General features: G+C 39.0%; 1 protein-coding gene across 1 annotated transcript in view; it reads right to left on the bottom strand.

Annotated features, from left to right (window-relative positions):
• The window catches only part of GRIK1 (glutamate ionotropic receptor kainate type subunit 1), a 166,895-nt gene that overhangs the window by 59,459 nt on the left and 94,005 nt on the right, over positions 1-13,431 (bottom strand). The window contains exon 4 of the mRNA XM_061988655.1: positions 6,172-6,353. Within this exon, the coding sequence (XP_061844639.1) occupies positions 6,172-6,353 (182 nt within the window). The remainder of the gene's footprint in view (positions 1-6,171; positions 6,354-13,431) is intronic.

Raw genomic sequence — 13,431 nt, 5'->3', positions numbered from 1 at the left:
TGCACGTCAGCAGGAGCAACTCCATCCACCAGTACAGGCTGGATATTGACCTGCTGTATAGCAGCTCTGCAGAGAGGGACCTGGAAGTCCTGATTGATAATAAACTAAACATGAGCCAGTAATGTGCCCTCGTGGCCAAGAAGACCAATGTCATCCTGGGATGCATCAAGAAAAGTGTGGCCAGCAGGTCAAGGGAGGTTCTCTTCACCCTCTACTCTGCCCTGGTGAGGCCTCATCTGGAGTACTGTGTCCAGTTTTGGGCTCCCCAGCTCAAAAGGGATAGAGAACTTCTGGAAAGAGTACAGCGCAGGGCCAACAAGATGATCAAGGCCCTGGAGCATCTTTCTTTATGAGGAAAGGCTGTGGGAACTGGAGCTGTTTAGTCTAGAGAAGAGGAGACTGAGGGGCAATCTCATTAATATTTACAAAGATCTAAATGGTGGATATCAGGAGGTTGGGGCATCCCTTTTTTTCTGCTGTATCTAGCAACAGGACAAGGGGTAATGGGATGAAGCTGAAACACCAGAAGTTCCATTTAAACATAAGGAAAAACTATTTTACTGTGAGGGTGAGGGAGCCCTGGCACAGGCTGCCCAGGGACGGTGTGGAGTCTTCTTCTATGGAGGCTTTGAAAACCTGCCTGGATGTGTTCCTGAGTGACCTGATCTAAGTAGAACTGCTTGAGCAGGGGGATTGAACTTGATGATCCATTCCTTTCAACGCCTGCTATTCTATGATTCTATGATATGTGTCCAGCTGGAAGCAATAGGGCAGGACAAAGTTGTTGGCCCAGGACCCCAGTCAGTTGTGATTGTCTCCTTCTGTTTCCAGAAGAGATTCCAGGGAGCTAGGGCAGCACCATTATCTTTCAAAATCTAGCATGGATTTCACAGTACCATACCTGACAGCAGTCTTGTAATTTTAAAGTCTGCTTGCATTTGCACCACTCAGGGAACCTTCCAAATAGGGAAAGAACAACTACAAGAGTAAGTTTATGTAACTACTTTAGCTTTCATCCAGACAGCATAACTAAGAATAGCAGAGAAGTAGAGGTCTCAGAATATGATATTACACAGTAAGGACCCTAAAAGACTCCACTCTGACTAATACCTGTGCTTCTGTATCTTCCAAGCTCAGAATAAAGTTTCTGAGGCAATGGCCACATTTACTTCTATGGTAACCTACATTTAGATTTGGGAACTGAAGTGCATTGCCAAATTTCAGAGTGAATTACTCCTGACACATCCTTTTTGCGCCCATGGTCTTCAATGATGTCTTAACCTATGGCTTTTACCATCTGATGCCATTTAGCATGAACCAGATGGACAGAAGAGACCATCTCCCTAGGAAAAAAAAGAACCTTTATAAAATGAATAAGAGAGAGGAGATCTGGAAATTGGAATATCTTCTCACTCTCCAGCTTGGAGGATCTGGGAAGATCTGCCACTGGTATTTCTCCAGTAGCAGTGAGACTAGAGCTAATCCTGCCTTTTCTTAGCAGAGAGTGGGCTTCAGCCTACCTATCAAGTTACTAGAAGGAGCATACTCAAGAAATTAGGTTTTATATTCTCATATTTATTATTGTACCTGTAATGTATACTACAATGACACTTAGTTTTCACACTTTTGTAGGAACTGAATTAATTATTTTGCTCTTTGTCACATAGTGAAAGTGAACATAGAAGTTTTTTAAACTACTTTATGACTGTCCTAAACCTGATTAAACATACAATACATTCATTTGAAAGGTCTGGAGGAAGGAGTAGATATTTTAGGCTACTAGGAACATGAGACAGGAGTTTACTTAGCAGTAAAATCTTTGTCAACTTTTGCTGTATTAGAAGAATAAACTGAAGGCTAACCATTACAACTAAACCTCTTGAAATCAGTTCCTCAAACAACAAGGCAATATCAGACTAAATGCAGTATGTGCAGCATAAGTGGAAGATTCATGCATAAAACAAGTTGCAATTTGCAACAGTTAGATTTAACTGACTTGTGGGATTGCTTACCTAGTCTAGACAGAGCACCAAATCTCTACCTACAAAGTATTTCAAGGTGATTGCTGTAACTTCCAGATTTTTCCCTCACAGGTGTTTATGGCTTTCTTGAGGAACTCAGCTCTGCTGGTCTTTGGAAAGTTTGGAGAGTTCCTTATTTTCTATTTTTCTATCTGTCTATAGGTTTGGAGAGGAAAGAGGTGCTAGGCTCCCTTGGTGTACAGCAGGACAGAGCTTAAGCAGATCCTGAGCAAGACTTTGGAGACCACAGTTCTAATCTAAGAAAACCACAACTTTGTTTAGCTCCTGCTTTTGGTATCTAATTCCCCACTAAATCTCTCTCCTTGTCAGATGATTTGTCTCATCTTCGAGTTTTAAAACTTCAGCAGCCAAGATTTTCAAGTAGTCTACAGGAATGTCAATCCAGCTGCAACTTTTTCCATCAGCTTTGCTGGTGTAACACGTTGTGTATGAAAACCCTGCTAGCAAAAATCTCAGTTCAAGTAATCTTGATCCCTGTGGAGTGGGTCACTTTGGAGAACAGAGCTCTGGTTTCAGTGGAAAACTCCCTTAGCTGTCATGCACCAGTTACATGAGGTAATCAACCCTCCTGAGGGAATATGGAGAGAAATCTCAAAGTGACTATCGGAAAATGCAGATTAATAATCATAATTTTCTCTTGATCCCTTCAGATCTGGATGATGAGACCAGGCCTCACTAAGCTGGTTGGGGACTCTGAAAGCCTGTGCTCTCTGCAGTATTTCAGAGAAAAGAGGAAACGTGCATTTAGGAAATAGATTATTCAGCTGCATGCAGCTTTGTATTTCATTTAAATGAGGTTATTGATTTGCCTCTCCTTGTGCACAAGGAAGTGTGGTTCAATGGTACTTTAGTTGAAAGTATAAATAAACAAAAGATAGATTCATTTAAGAGAAGAAATCTGTCTTTTTGCCTCTTTATAAACAATAGATTGAAGGAGGCAGAGGAAGAGGTCAGCTCCCTTAGTCCCATAGCCCGATAATGTGGCTGGAGCAGGTAGATACACACTCCTCGAAAGATCTCCATATGGTGACTCTTTCATAATTTCAGATATGCTAATCCTTTTGCTCCTAAAAAGAGCTTTTAGGCATCCCTTGCCCTTCCTTCCTGGGAAACAAGCCATGCCACAGCCAGAGCCTCTTGAGCTCTGCTGCAAGCAACCTCTTCTTTCAGAACGTGGGCAATGCTGGAAGAAGGGCAGCACTTTTTCCACCCTGTCTGTGCCTTCAGCTCAGAAACAGGCAAGTGGCTGGAAGCAGAAATGCTGCTGGCACACCTTGCTGCCTTGAAGTAAGAAAATATGACCAGAGCCAGTGAGAGGAGAGGCAGACTCCTTAGAGGCTTGGAGCAGGTAAGGGATGTTACTCACTTCTTCTGGGGATTGTCCAAAGAAGATGGAGCAGATCCTGGTGCAGAGGGGACATCACTGAGCTTGGAAGGGCAAAAATGTAGACTCTTGTGTAAAGCTTTTAGGGTGGAATCTGTGCATGCTCAGAGGACAAGCAGGATACAGGAACCAAGCATAAACAATGACAGGTATATGTCTGCGTGACCCTGCTGCAGTTTAAATCTGTCTGTGTGATCCTGCTGCAGTAAAAAATCCTCCAGCACCACTTCAAATCTCCACTTCCTTCGTTTATCATTTATCTACACGGGCTACTAAACATATGCTACATTACTGCAAATACTGTAAATTACTGTAACTACTGTACAAGCAAGAAATTGTTGCTTTGGAGACAAGTCCAGGTGGCTGTGGGCTCTAATTCTTACTCCTGTTAGAAATATTACCTAATTTAATAATTACATGTATTTTTTCTTATAATATCTGTTGGACAATATAAAAAGTCAAAATATGACTCCATTAACCTAGAGTTTGCTTAAAATAATTTCTATAGTATTCTTTATAATATCTTGTTTTCATTCATTGTAAAATTATATAGGGCTTTCTGTGTGCAGTGATGAGAATGTGAACCATGATACTTTATGTAGCTAACCTACAATCAGATGAGTCACACCTGAATTCAGAGCCCTCCACACCTTCTCATTTCACAGCTGCCTTTGACAGAGAGGAACTTCAACACCTGAGTTACTGTTGCCAGCATCTAGATTCAGCCACAGAGCTCTCTCATAGAAAAGCCATTTTCCATCTCTTTCTAGCCTTTATTTATGTTGCTTTCTCTCCCGCAGCTCTGACCCATAACTATACCTCTCTTAATTTTCCTGTTTTCTTACACACTGCCGTTCACCATCCTTTGAGTTCTTAAGGCATTGGAGAGCATTATCTGTATCTGCAGCTTGTCAGTTGTCTCCCTGATCCATTTCCCACACAAAACGTTTTGCCACTTTGCCCTGTCTTAGTGCATCTTTTAGCACTTCCTCTTCTTCTTTCGACACAAAGGTCCTTTTTCTTCTTTTTCTTTTTTTTTTTTTTCATATTCAGCCTGGCATCTTTGAAGCTTTGTGCCTCCTGCAGTGTACCAGACATCTGCACTTTCTTCTTGCACATCCTTGAAAATTCATGTTGTCAGTTTAACTCTTCCCCCACAAATCTAATTTTTGGAGCACCTTTTTCCTGCTGTTGTGTTTTAATGCTTTTGGACAGCCCTACAGGGAACAGACTGAAGTGACAGCAGCTCTTCTGTCCACACTCCATCCCAATTAATGCCACTTGCTACAGGGCACCCCCCATCACATGAGAGAGCAGATGCATAACTGCACACCCTTCCCTTGCTCTTCCCTCACACTCAACATCATGCCTGCATTTGGCTCTACTGTAGCTTAAATATATAACCGGCAAAAAACCACTAAAATTTAGTGTAGGCCAACTTTCGTGACTGCAATTAAATCTAACTCTGCCAGCTCATGGGAACTTGTGTGCTGTTCTCAACTATGTTGCATCTGACTTAGGACACTATCCTGCAAGTCTGTATTCACAGGATCAAGATTCTGCAGTCTGGAGAGGATGCTTTCAGGCTCCCTCAGACTAATGCAATAAGTTGTCTTACTTTGGTACAGAGTGCTGCTCTGCATAACTTAAATGTTTCAGCAAAACACTCTGGACTGGAAGCATAAGTTTTAACCCTTACGGGACAGTCCACATCTGTGCACTTAGTGGAACCTCTCTGACAGTCTTCTGGGATCAATATTTCCTGTTAGACTGACAGACAGTAAAACCAACAACCCCTCATATCTACAGTTTCAGCAAAAAGTGAAATTCCATTCACAATGTATTACTTGCTTGGTATTACTGTCTATATGTCAATGAATTGCAGAGGCTAGTAGTTTAGACTCTGTCAAGAAATATATAGTAGGTAACAACAGTAAATTCTAATTTAAACCACTCTTGTATGTCCCTGGTAATGTCCCAGCCCATTCACATCAGGCTTTGTAGCATTTGCCCTTGCCTTGTGTAGCTGTCCAATGCTCACACTTGGGACAAGGCTATGTCAAATCTTGCACAGCAGCTTCTCTTCCTTTTTTAAAGTATAAGTTTCTCTTCTAATGTTTTCTCTGTTCCATCTTCTTGCTGTATCAGAGCTAAAAATATAATGAGGTAGTGCCAGCAGACCAAATCTTGCTTTGTTACAAGGAAGTGAATGCTCTTGTCTGCAGTGGATTAATTGTTACTGTAGTCTACATTGAACCTGACTGGCAACCTCTGTGAAGGCAATAGCTCAACACCAGCTACTCCCTAAGCACTCCAAAATAGACACACTCACTCTTTTAGTTTGGTTTGGCTTGGTTTGGTTTGGTTTGGTTTGGTTTTGTGAGGGAAGACATAAAACCTGTATTGGTTAAACTAGGACAAGCTAAAATAAATGCAACAATCTTCCTAGTCAGGCAGAACCTGAAGTATGAAAACAAATGTGTATTTCCTTCTGTGGTACAGCTATGGGCTTCTTTGTAGGCATCTATACTGTCGGTGATTCTTTCAGTTCCTATGAAGCACTCAAGTCTGGAGTTCTCACATACTGCTGCACATTCTGTAACAACTTCTGTCCCTGGTGTTAACAAGCCTATATCCTAATTGGTAAATGCATTCAATGTTAATGTTTCCCAGAAAATGAAAACCAGAAACATCAACAACTTTCATGACAAAAATGAATGGCATGCTTTTTTACCTTCCCCTTACCTGCTTAAGGATTTCTGCTGCTGTTTCATGTGAGCAATCAAATATCACATAGAACTCTTTGCCCTTCTTCATCTCTTTGAGTAAAGGCCTGGCATCTTTATTCCCAGAGGGTAGTTGGCGGATTTTGATTTTTATGTTGTATCTAGAAGGGGCTTTGATGAGCTCTTGCAAGCGGATTAGACCTGAAAAATGATATGTAATTATATAAACAACCATTTGGCACAATAAGTATTTATTGTCACTTAAACAAAGTCTCTTATTAATGTCAATATATTTTGCATTCCCAAACAGTTTTTAGCTTCATATTTGCCCACTTCCTAACTAGTATGTTATAGCTTTTCCTTTTCATGGTAATTCTTGGCTTCAACATCTAAATATTTTGAAATGGATCTTTAATAGTTTGACTACAGGATACTTTGGATTGGTGTTATTGCTATAGTTTATTGCAAAAGGAGTATGATTCTTCTTACCTGGCAGATAATAATTATTTCAGTATTAAAGAATAAGAACATAGAATTGAAAAAAATCTCCTTACTGTTTTTCCTACCTAATGTCAAGCATGAGTAGATGAGAAGTGATGAGTGAGAAAAAAGATTCAATACCTGGCATCTCCATTGTGGCTCACTTAGATGCCAGTGGTTAGACTGAGCGACACTTACCAATAATTATTCTTAATAGCCATCTGTATGGTTCTCATTGTCCTTTTTTAATCATACATTGCAATGTCGTGGAGCAGGAGAGTTAAATTTCTCTTGTCATCAATTTAGAGACAAGAAGCTTGAAGACATAGTGACTTGCATAAGGTCACTCATCAAGTTTGAGATCTTATAAAGAACTGAAATATTTTAAGATCCAGCTCTACATATCTAAACACAAGACTATGATTTCTAAGACTCCATATTTGGCTGGTACAAATCTATATGGCTTATTTGAAGTCAGTGAAGCTCAACCAGTTGAAGATTTGTCCAAGTATTTAAATACAGTGCAATTCTACTAGCTAATTCGGCACTCCTATGTAATTTGTACTGCCTGCAAAACCTAAGTAAGATAGTTAGGAGTTCTTTGAGGTGTATGATTATAGTCTCTTTCTCATTATCTGTGAATGTAAATTACCCACAAAAAACTCATGATCTCCTGGTGAGTGAAAGCAAAAGGCTGCCTTAAAAATACACATAGAGAATATGGGGAAGAAGCACTTCTTGAATATAAATCAGCAACTTATTAATATGAAAAAACTCTTTGCTCTCCTGCTGTGAGTGGGTATATATTTGCCTTGTGCATGAATGTCCTTGGTTGAATGGTCCAACAGTATATGTGAGGAAAGATGAACCATTACTGTTTCTTCTGAGGTTAGCAAGTGATTGCTATATTGAGGATTGTTGACTTTTACTCAAGTACTGAGTGCCTGCAATACTAGGTCTGTTCTTTGCAGGTTTTCAAGTATCAACAATCAATATAGAATATTAAGCATCATGAGTATTCAGATGGAAATTTCTGCACACACTGTGAGATTGGAGCCTGGCTGGAAGCCAGACTGTGTAAATATGAAACAATTTTGAGCTCATTATTATGAGAATGTGGCACATGCTTCCAACACTGACTAACAAGTAGAGAAGTTTATATAATCTGGCTGTAAAGCTGAAGCTTGGTTGTATCATGCACTCAAGTGTTTCTCCCTTGACCTCAGTGTCTTGGCCACGATATTAATGGCAACTCTAAGAAGGAAAACAGATTTCAGAGGAAAAGACCGGCATGTAAGGAATCTTATTCACAGCCTGAGTATTGTTTCTCTTTACAGCAACAAATGTACTTAAGTACAAGTGTGGTGAAGAGCAAAAGAAAAGGATTTACCCAGCCATGTCCATCTCTTTTTTGTGGTAAAGAATATGCTGTGTGCCTTAAAACATCTGCTTCACCTACATGAGACTTGGATCTCACACTTCCCATCTACTGCCATGTGAAGTGAAATTAAGGCCTAGCTACAGTTTAATGAAGAAATCAAAGTAGTGAAAAGAACTGCAGTTATTATTCTGGAGAAACAAGCAGAAGCCTGAATCAAATGACTGACAGCATAAGTAATAGCATAGGAGAATAATTATCAGTTTCCTCTTCCTCTTCAAGAAATCCAAACCCTTAGATATAATACTACCAAGTCTTAACTTGGAACAAATCTTACATGTGAAGTGCTAAATCTGACTCCTTGGTGAAGAGGGGAAGGCCTGGGCACATGCAGTGTTTAGGGTAGTCACTTTTCTCTCACTTGGTGAGACCATCTGAAGCTCAGTCTGCAATAGGTAGGAGGCATCACAGACTGCCTGTGAGACTGGGAAGTAAGTAGTGGCTAAATATGTCAAAGGTGACATATCCCGGGCATCAGTCTCCTCTTTGTACAGTGGTGATGTAACCTAAACAGCAACACAGGACAGCACTGCAGTAGGAACCTGAATAGTAAAAATGTTGTAAAGTCCACCCAGGTGGAACCTCCAGAGGCTGAATGTGAACTGTGAAGGGATTGGAGAGAGTGTCAGCTGGTCCTACTGAGAGTAAAGCCTCAAATTCTAACAGGTGGAAACCCAACTTGTTTCATAAACTTTCTTGGCCTACTGTCTGTATTCTGCTATCTTTTACCCAGATATTTAAATACTTTCTCTTTTTCCTTCAGAAACAGGATTGGGAATTGTCTATATTGTTGAGAAAGTATCTTGTGGTCTCTAACACTGATGGATTCAGTGGAGCTGGATTTCCTACAATGACTAGTGGTTTGATCCAGAGAAATAGTTTGCTCTGACACAGAGTAAGATGTCAAAATATGTGACTGTCTTTGATTATTTAATACCATTTCATGATGTCTCGAAACACTGCAAGTTAGGCATATCTAGGAGTTCAAATGTGCCTAACATAAACACAATATTCCAACAGGCAAATAATCATACACCTTGGCACTAAGCATGGTAGTGAGTGTTGGTAGTTTAAAAAATGTGAAGCTACTTCGTCCAGACTTAAAATTGAAGATATGCTTTTGCTGGTTTGGGAGAAAGTACTTCTTCTTATTAAAAAACAATGTTAGGGTTAGCAGAGTTAGATGTCTTGTAACTGCAAGTTCAAAGAAAGCAAATTTAATAAGAATTCTAATTCTGCCACGTGCAAAGTAATCAAACTGATGTGACAAAAAGATTTGGTTCCCCTGAGACTTAAGTCCTGGGAGAGCAGGCTAACAAGTGGGGAAAGTCACAGATTCTTACAGAAGATGAGGAATTAAATGCAGTTGCCTTTCTCAGCATCTGGTAGGTAAAAATTATTGAATTCAGGGAAGAATCAAAAGCAGAATCAAATTTGTACTGAAAACAGTGTTATTCCCTTTGTTTGAGTTGTTGATAACTGAGAAAAAGTCACTTTTCTTTACAGAACATTGTGTAAAATACCAAAGTGCAAAAGTGGAATATGGGAATGGATTGACTGTAAATTATTAAATTAAACCACAGAACAGTATGTCTGCCTAGCTCTAGCACATGGAAAGATAAACCGTAATTTATGGTATGTAAGTTCAGGAAATTCATCCTTGATGTATCGTAGTCTGTTGCAAGGTTTCATTAGGTTGTCCTTTAATTTCAGGATATAGTTCTTTGCTTACACAAAGGCATTGCACTTGATGTAAGCTAACTTTTTTTTTAACACCTTGACGAAAAATAAAGAGGAATTAGTAAGCAGAATGAAGGCTATTTGTGGCCTGGGGACTCTGAACGTGACAACGATTATGCTTAATATGGAAAATAGCACGGTCTCAACCTGAAAAATAAATACATTTGCTTAGGAGTTTTATTTTTTCCTTGGCATTGGAAAGCTATAAGCATTAATGAGCATGATGAGAATTTCAGAAAGAGAAAAGTGTTAGATGTTTAAATAAATATTTACTTTACAGCCAGAAGCCATTAATTTATTATTAAGAAAAATGACTTTGACTGAAAGTTCATTTTTCAATGGAACAGTAAGGACAGCAATTAGAAATAAAAATCAGCTACAGTGTGCTTTAATATTCTTATTTATATCAAGGTCTAAGAGACAAGAGGGTAAAAATCTGATCTGCCCAATGGAGGAAATATGAAAGTATTTTGCAAATGTATTTTAGGAACAAAACAGAAGCTTGCAACTGCTGTAGGTCTCCTTGAAAGAGTCAGTAAAGTTGTTTAACATGGTGCATTGTGATGCCATTTAACATATTTGGTAAGAGGCAGGATGAGTAAATACTTCCTATTCCAAATGTAATTTTTAGCACTATTTGTTGCAGGTTTTCTAGACCTGTTCATATAAATTTATTTTATCACTGACATGATAAAATGATTGACATGATTTATGATTCTTATAGAATGATAAAATCATTTCAGTTGACAAAGTCCTTTAAGTTCATTGAGTCTGAATCCACACAGTAGATTACTAGCACTCAAGACTAATGCAATGAATTTTGGAACCTTGAATGGATCCTAGAAGATTGGAAAAATGTGCTAATGTTTCATCAATATCAGAAGAGGCTTCTGACATAGCATAGAACATCTTACCCCAGTGTAAGCACTGGATAATCTAAGAGTAAGGCTGATATGGTGGCAAAATGCTGAAGAATGAAGACTTAGCACTATAATTTAGAGACATTACACTGCCAAAGAAAGATAATTTTGCGTCAGAACAAGTGCCTTTGTTTGGTATTACAAGTTCTGTTGACACAGGTAGCTTCCAAGATGTAGAGCACTTGCCCCTGGAGATGTCCATCTTCATATATCATACAACCTGCTCATGAAAAATGTGCAATTATAAAATGATCATTTATCACATCTCAAAAAGAAAATGTCAATGAGAAACAGTGGAGGTCTGTGAAGGCTAGTGCTAAGCCATTCAGACATTAGTAGTGCTCTTGTCTCTATATGCATTCTGAAATCATTGACTAGAAAAAAGTATGATAAATAGTAGTGGAAATAAGGAAAGTAGGAACAAGTGATTTGATAATTTGGAAACATGAGCTCACTCAGATAAATTGGCGGGTGTTAACATTACTTAGTCCAGACTTGTAATTGCACTTCCGTTGAAGGATGTTTCCATGCAACAGGGAAAGCCAGTACAGGAGGTGGACAACTACTTCTTGGCAAACTGGCACAGTATGTGGCATGTTGCCTCTGTGCTGGAGCTGGCCATAATGGCATGTGGACTTGCAGCAGTCCTGTAGTGTGATGGATGAAAGCAGGATTTTCTACACTTAATCTTCTAAATAGACCATTAACTTGGAGCAAGAGTAATCACAATCTGAATAATCTGGGTATGGATCATTGGAATTCACTGTTACGGCTCTAGGAGTTCATTCTTTGTTTAGGAATGAAGTTGCTCTTCATGTGTAATTAGTCTCTGAGAAAGAAATACGTTTTTTCTTCTTGTAGTGTAACAATGTCAAACATGAGAGATGACAAATAAAAAGAGCTTGAGCTAAATGGCACCAGTGTACCTCAAAATCAAAAAACTATTTGTATTGATCAAAGCTGACCTGTTTACTTTCCTGACTCCAAGTTAATAAGATGATTGATGATTAATTTACTTTGTAAATATCTCTGCAAATTAAGTCTCTTTAATATCAGTAGTTTTGGTAGCTGAAGGTATACACAACACGTAGTGTTTTGGAATGCTAATTTGATAATGAATTAGGCTGAAAAAGACCTCTTATCCATGAGTATTCTTTGGCATATGGTGCTAGAAACCCAGGAGAAATCCCACTGAGCTAGACCCATCATCATGGAAAAACAAGAAAACTGCTGCAGTAAACCCTGCCTGATGTATTCTTTCTCTTCTATCTTCAGCTGTTTGGTGTACTCTCTGAGTCCAAAGTGAGCAGAATACTGTCACTCAGACCTTCCTCTTGTATCCAGGAGGAAACATGTGCTTCTTTTGTGCCGTCAACAGTGCAGACAGAAATACAAGATTTGTAGCCTTAACATTGAGGTTTAGCACTTTTTTTTTTTAAGCAGAATACTTTCAGACGTATTTTTACAGCATGATTTTAATAGCCATGCTTTTTTTGCATACTCCCTTTAAAGGCTTAGATGGATGTCTGAGTTCATGGCACATCCAGGTTTGCTTTACGCTGTTACCAAAAAGTTGATTTAAATGTTACTTGCACATCTGTAGAAAATGTTATAGTTCTGTGGTCAATATGAAGTGCAAGTCTCAGACTGGGATTGACAGTAAAATGCTTAATTTGTACCAGTGACCACTAATGCATAACAGAGTTTTAGAGAAATCAGTATGCTTCAGCTACACCTTTACTATAACAAGGCAGTGTTGGAGAATGGTGGTGAGAGTTTACAGTGGAACAACTGTCAACGTCTTATTTAGACTTCTCTTTCTTCATTTCTACAGATATATCGTCTCCAAGAAATTTTTTTCTGTTGCTTAGAATATACCCTTACCTGTAACTTTGTGCCTTGAAAAAACAATCACGTTTCAGACCTTGCTTAGCACTTCCGATGTTTTGATGGGACAGCTATAGACCTCTCTGAGCTTTGTTTACATGCAAACCTTTTCTTCTGAAGCCAGATTATGGACCCTTAATCCATGAATGAGTCTATACTGTAGGAGAGATTATGTTCTTTGCAATCATGCTTAGAATAAATTTGGATGTGTAATCCTGCTGTATGGGACTCCTAAGAGCAGAATTCTAAGGTACACAGTTTGTTCAATGACCACTTCACCTAACAGAATACAGTATATTGTATCAGCCATAGGAGTAGTAAACCCTTTGTGTATAAAAATGCATCAATGGCTTGGACTTCCTTATAACATTGATACTCTTCCACAGACTCTCTATATTTAAAAAAAATAAGTCCTTGCCTCTGATACATTTTTAAATCACTTGTTAACTCATTCACAGGAATGAGTTTGTTCTTTATTTTTTTTCCCCTCTCTGCAAAGAAGGGAGTTGTTACTGATATAGATCTTTCCTTGTTTTGTCACTGGACAGCTATGACTACTGTGTGCCCCTGGGAGAAGTTTTTGTCACAAAGAATGAATGATCTTCTCAGAGTTAAGAGTCCCAGGTTGAAAACACGTACACAAGCTGCACCTTTCAGATTCAGTCTTCAGCATCCGGCTGAAGAGGGGGTTGTCTGTTTCTGAGACAGTTGCAAGGAACAAGGTAGTGAATTTTTTTTTTTTGTAGATGCATCCCCTTTAAGATCAGCCCTTGACTGAGAACGCGAATCCCTAATCAGTCCCACACTAGAACAC

Source organism: Colius striatus, chromosome 1 (assembly GCF_028858725.1).
Source record: "Colius striatus isolate bColStr4 chromosome 1, bColStr4.1.hap1, whole genome shotgun sequence".
NCBI classification, from domain to species: Eukaryota; Metazoa; Chordata; class Aves; order Coliiformes; family Coliidae; genus Colius; species Colius striatus.
Note: the sequence above shows the minus strand (reverse complement) of the source record. Positions and strands in the feature narration are given on the sequence as shown.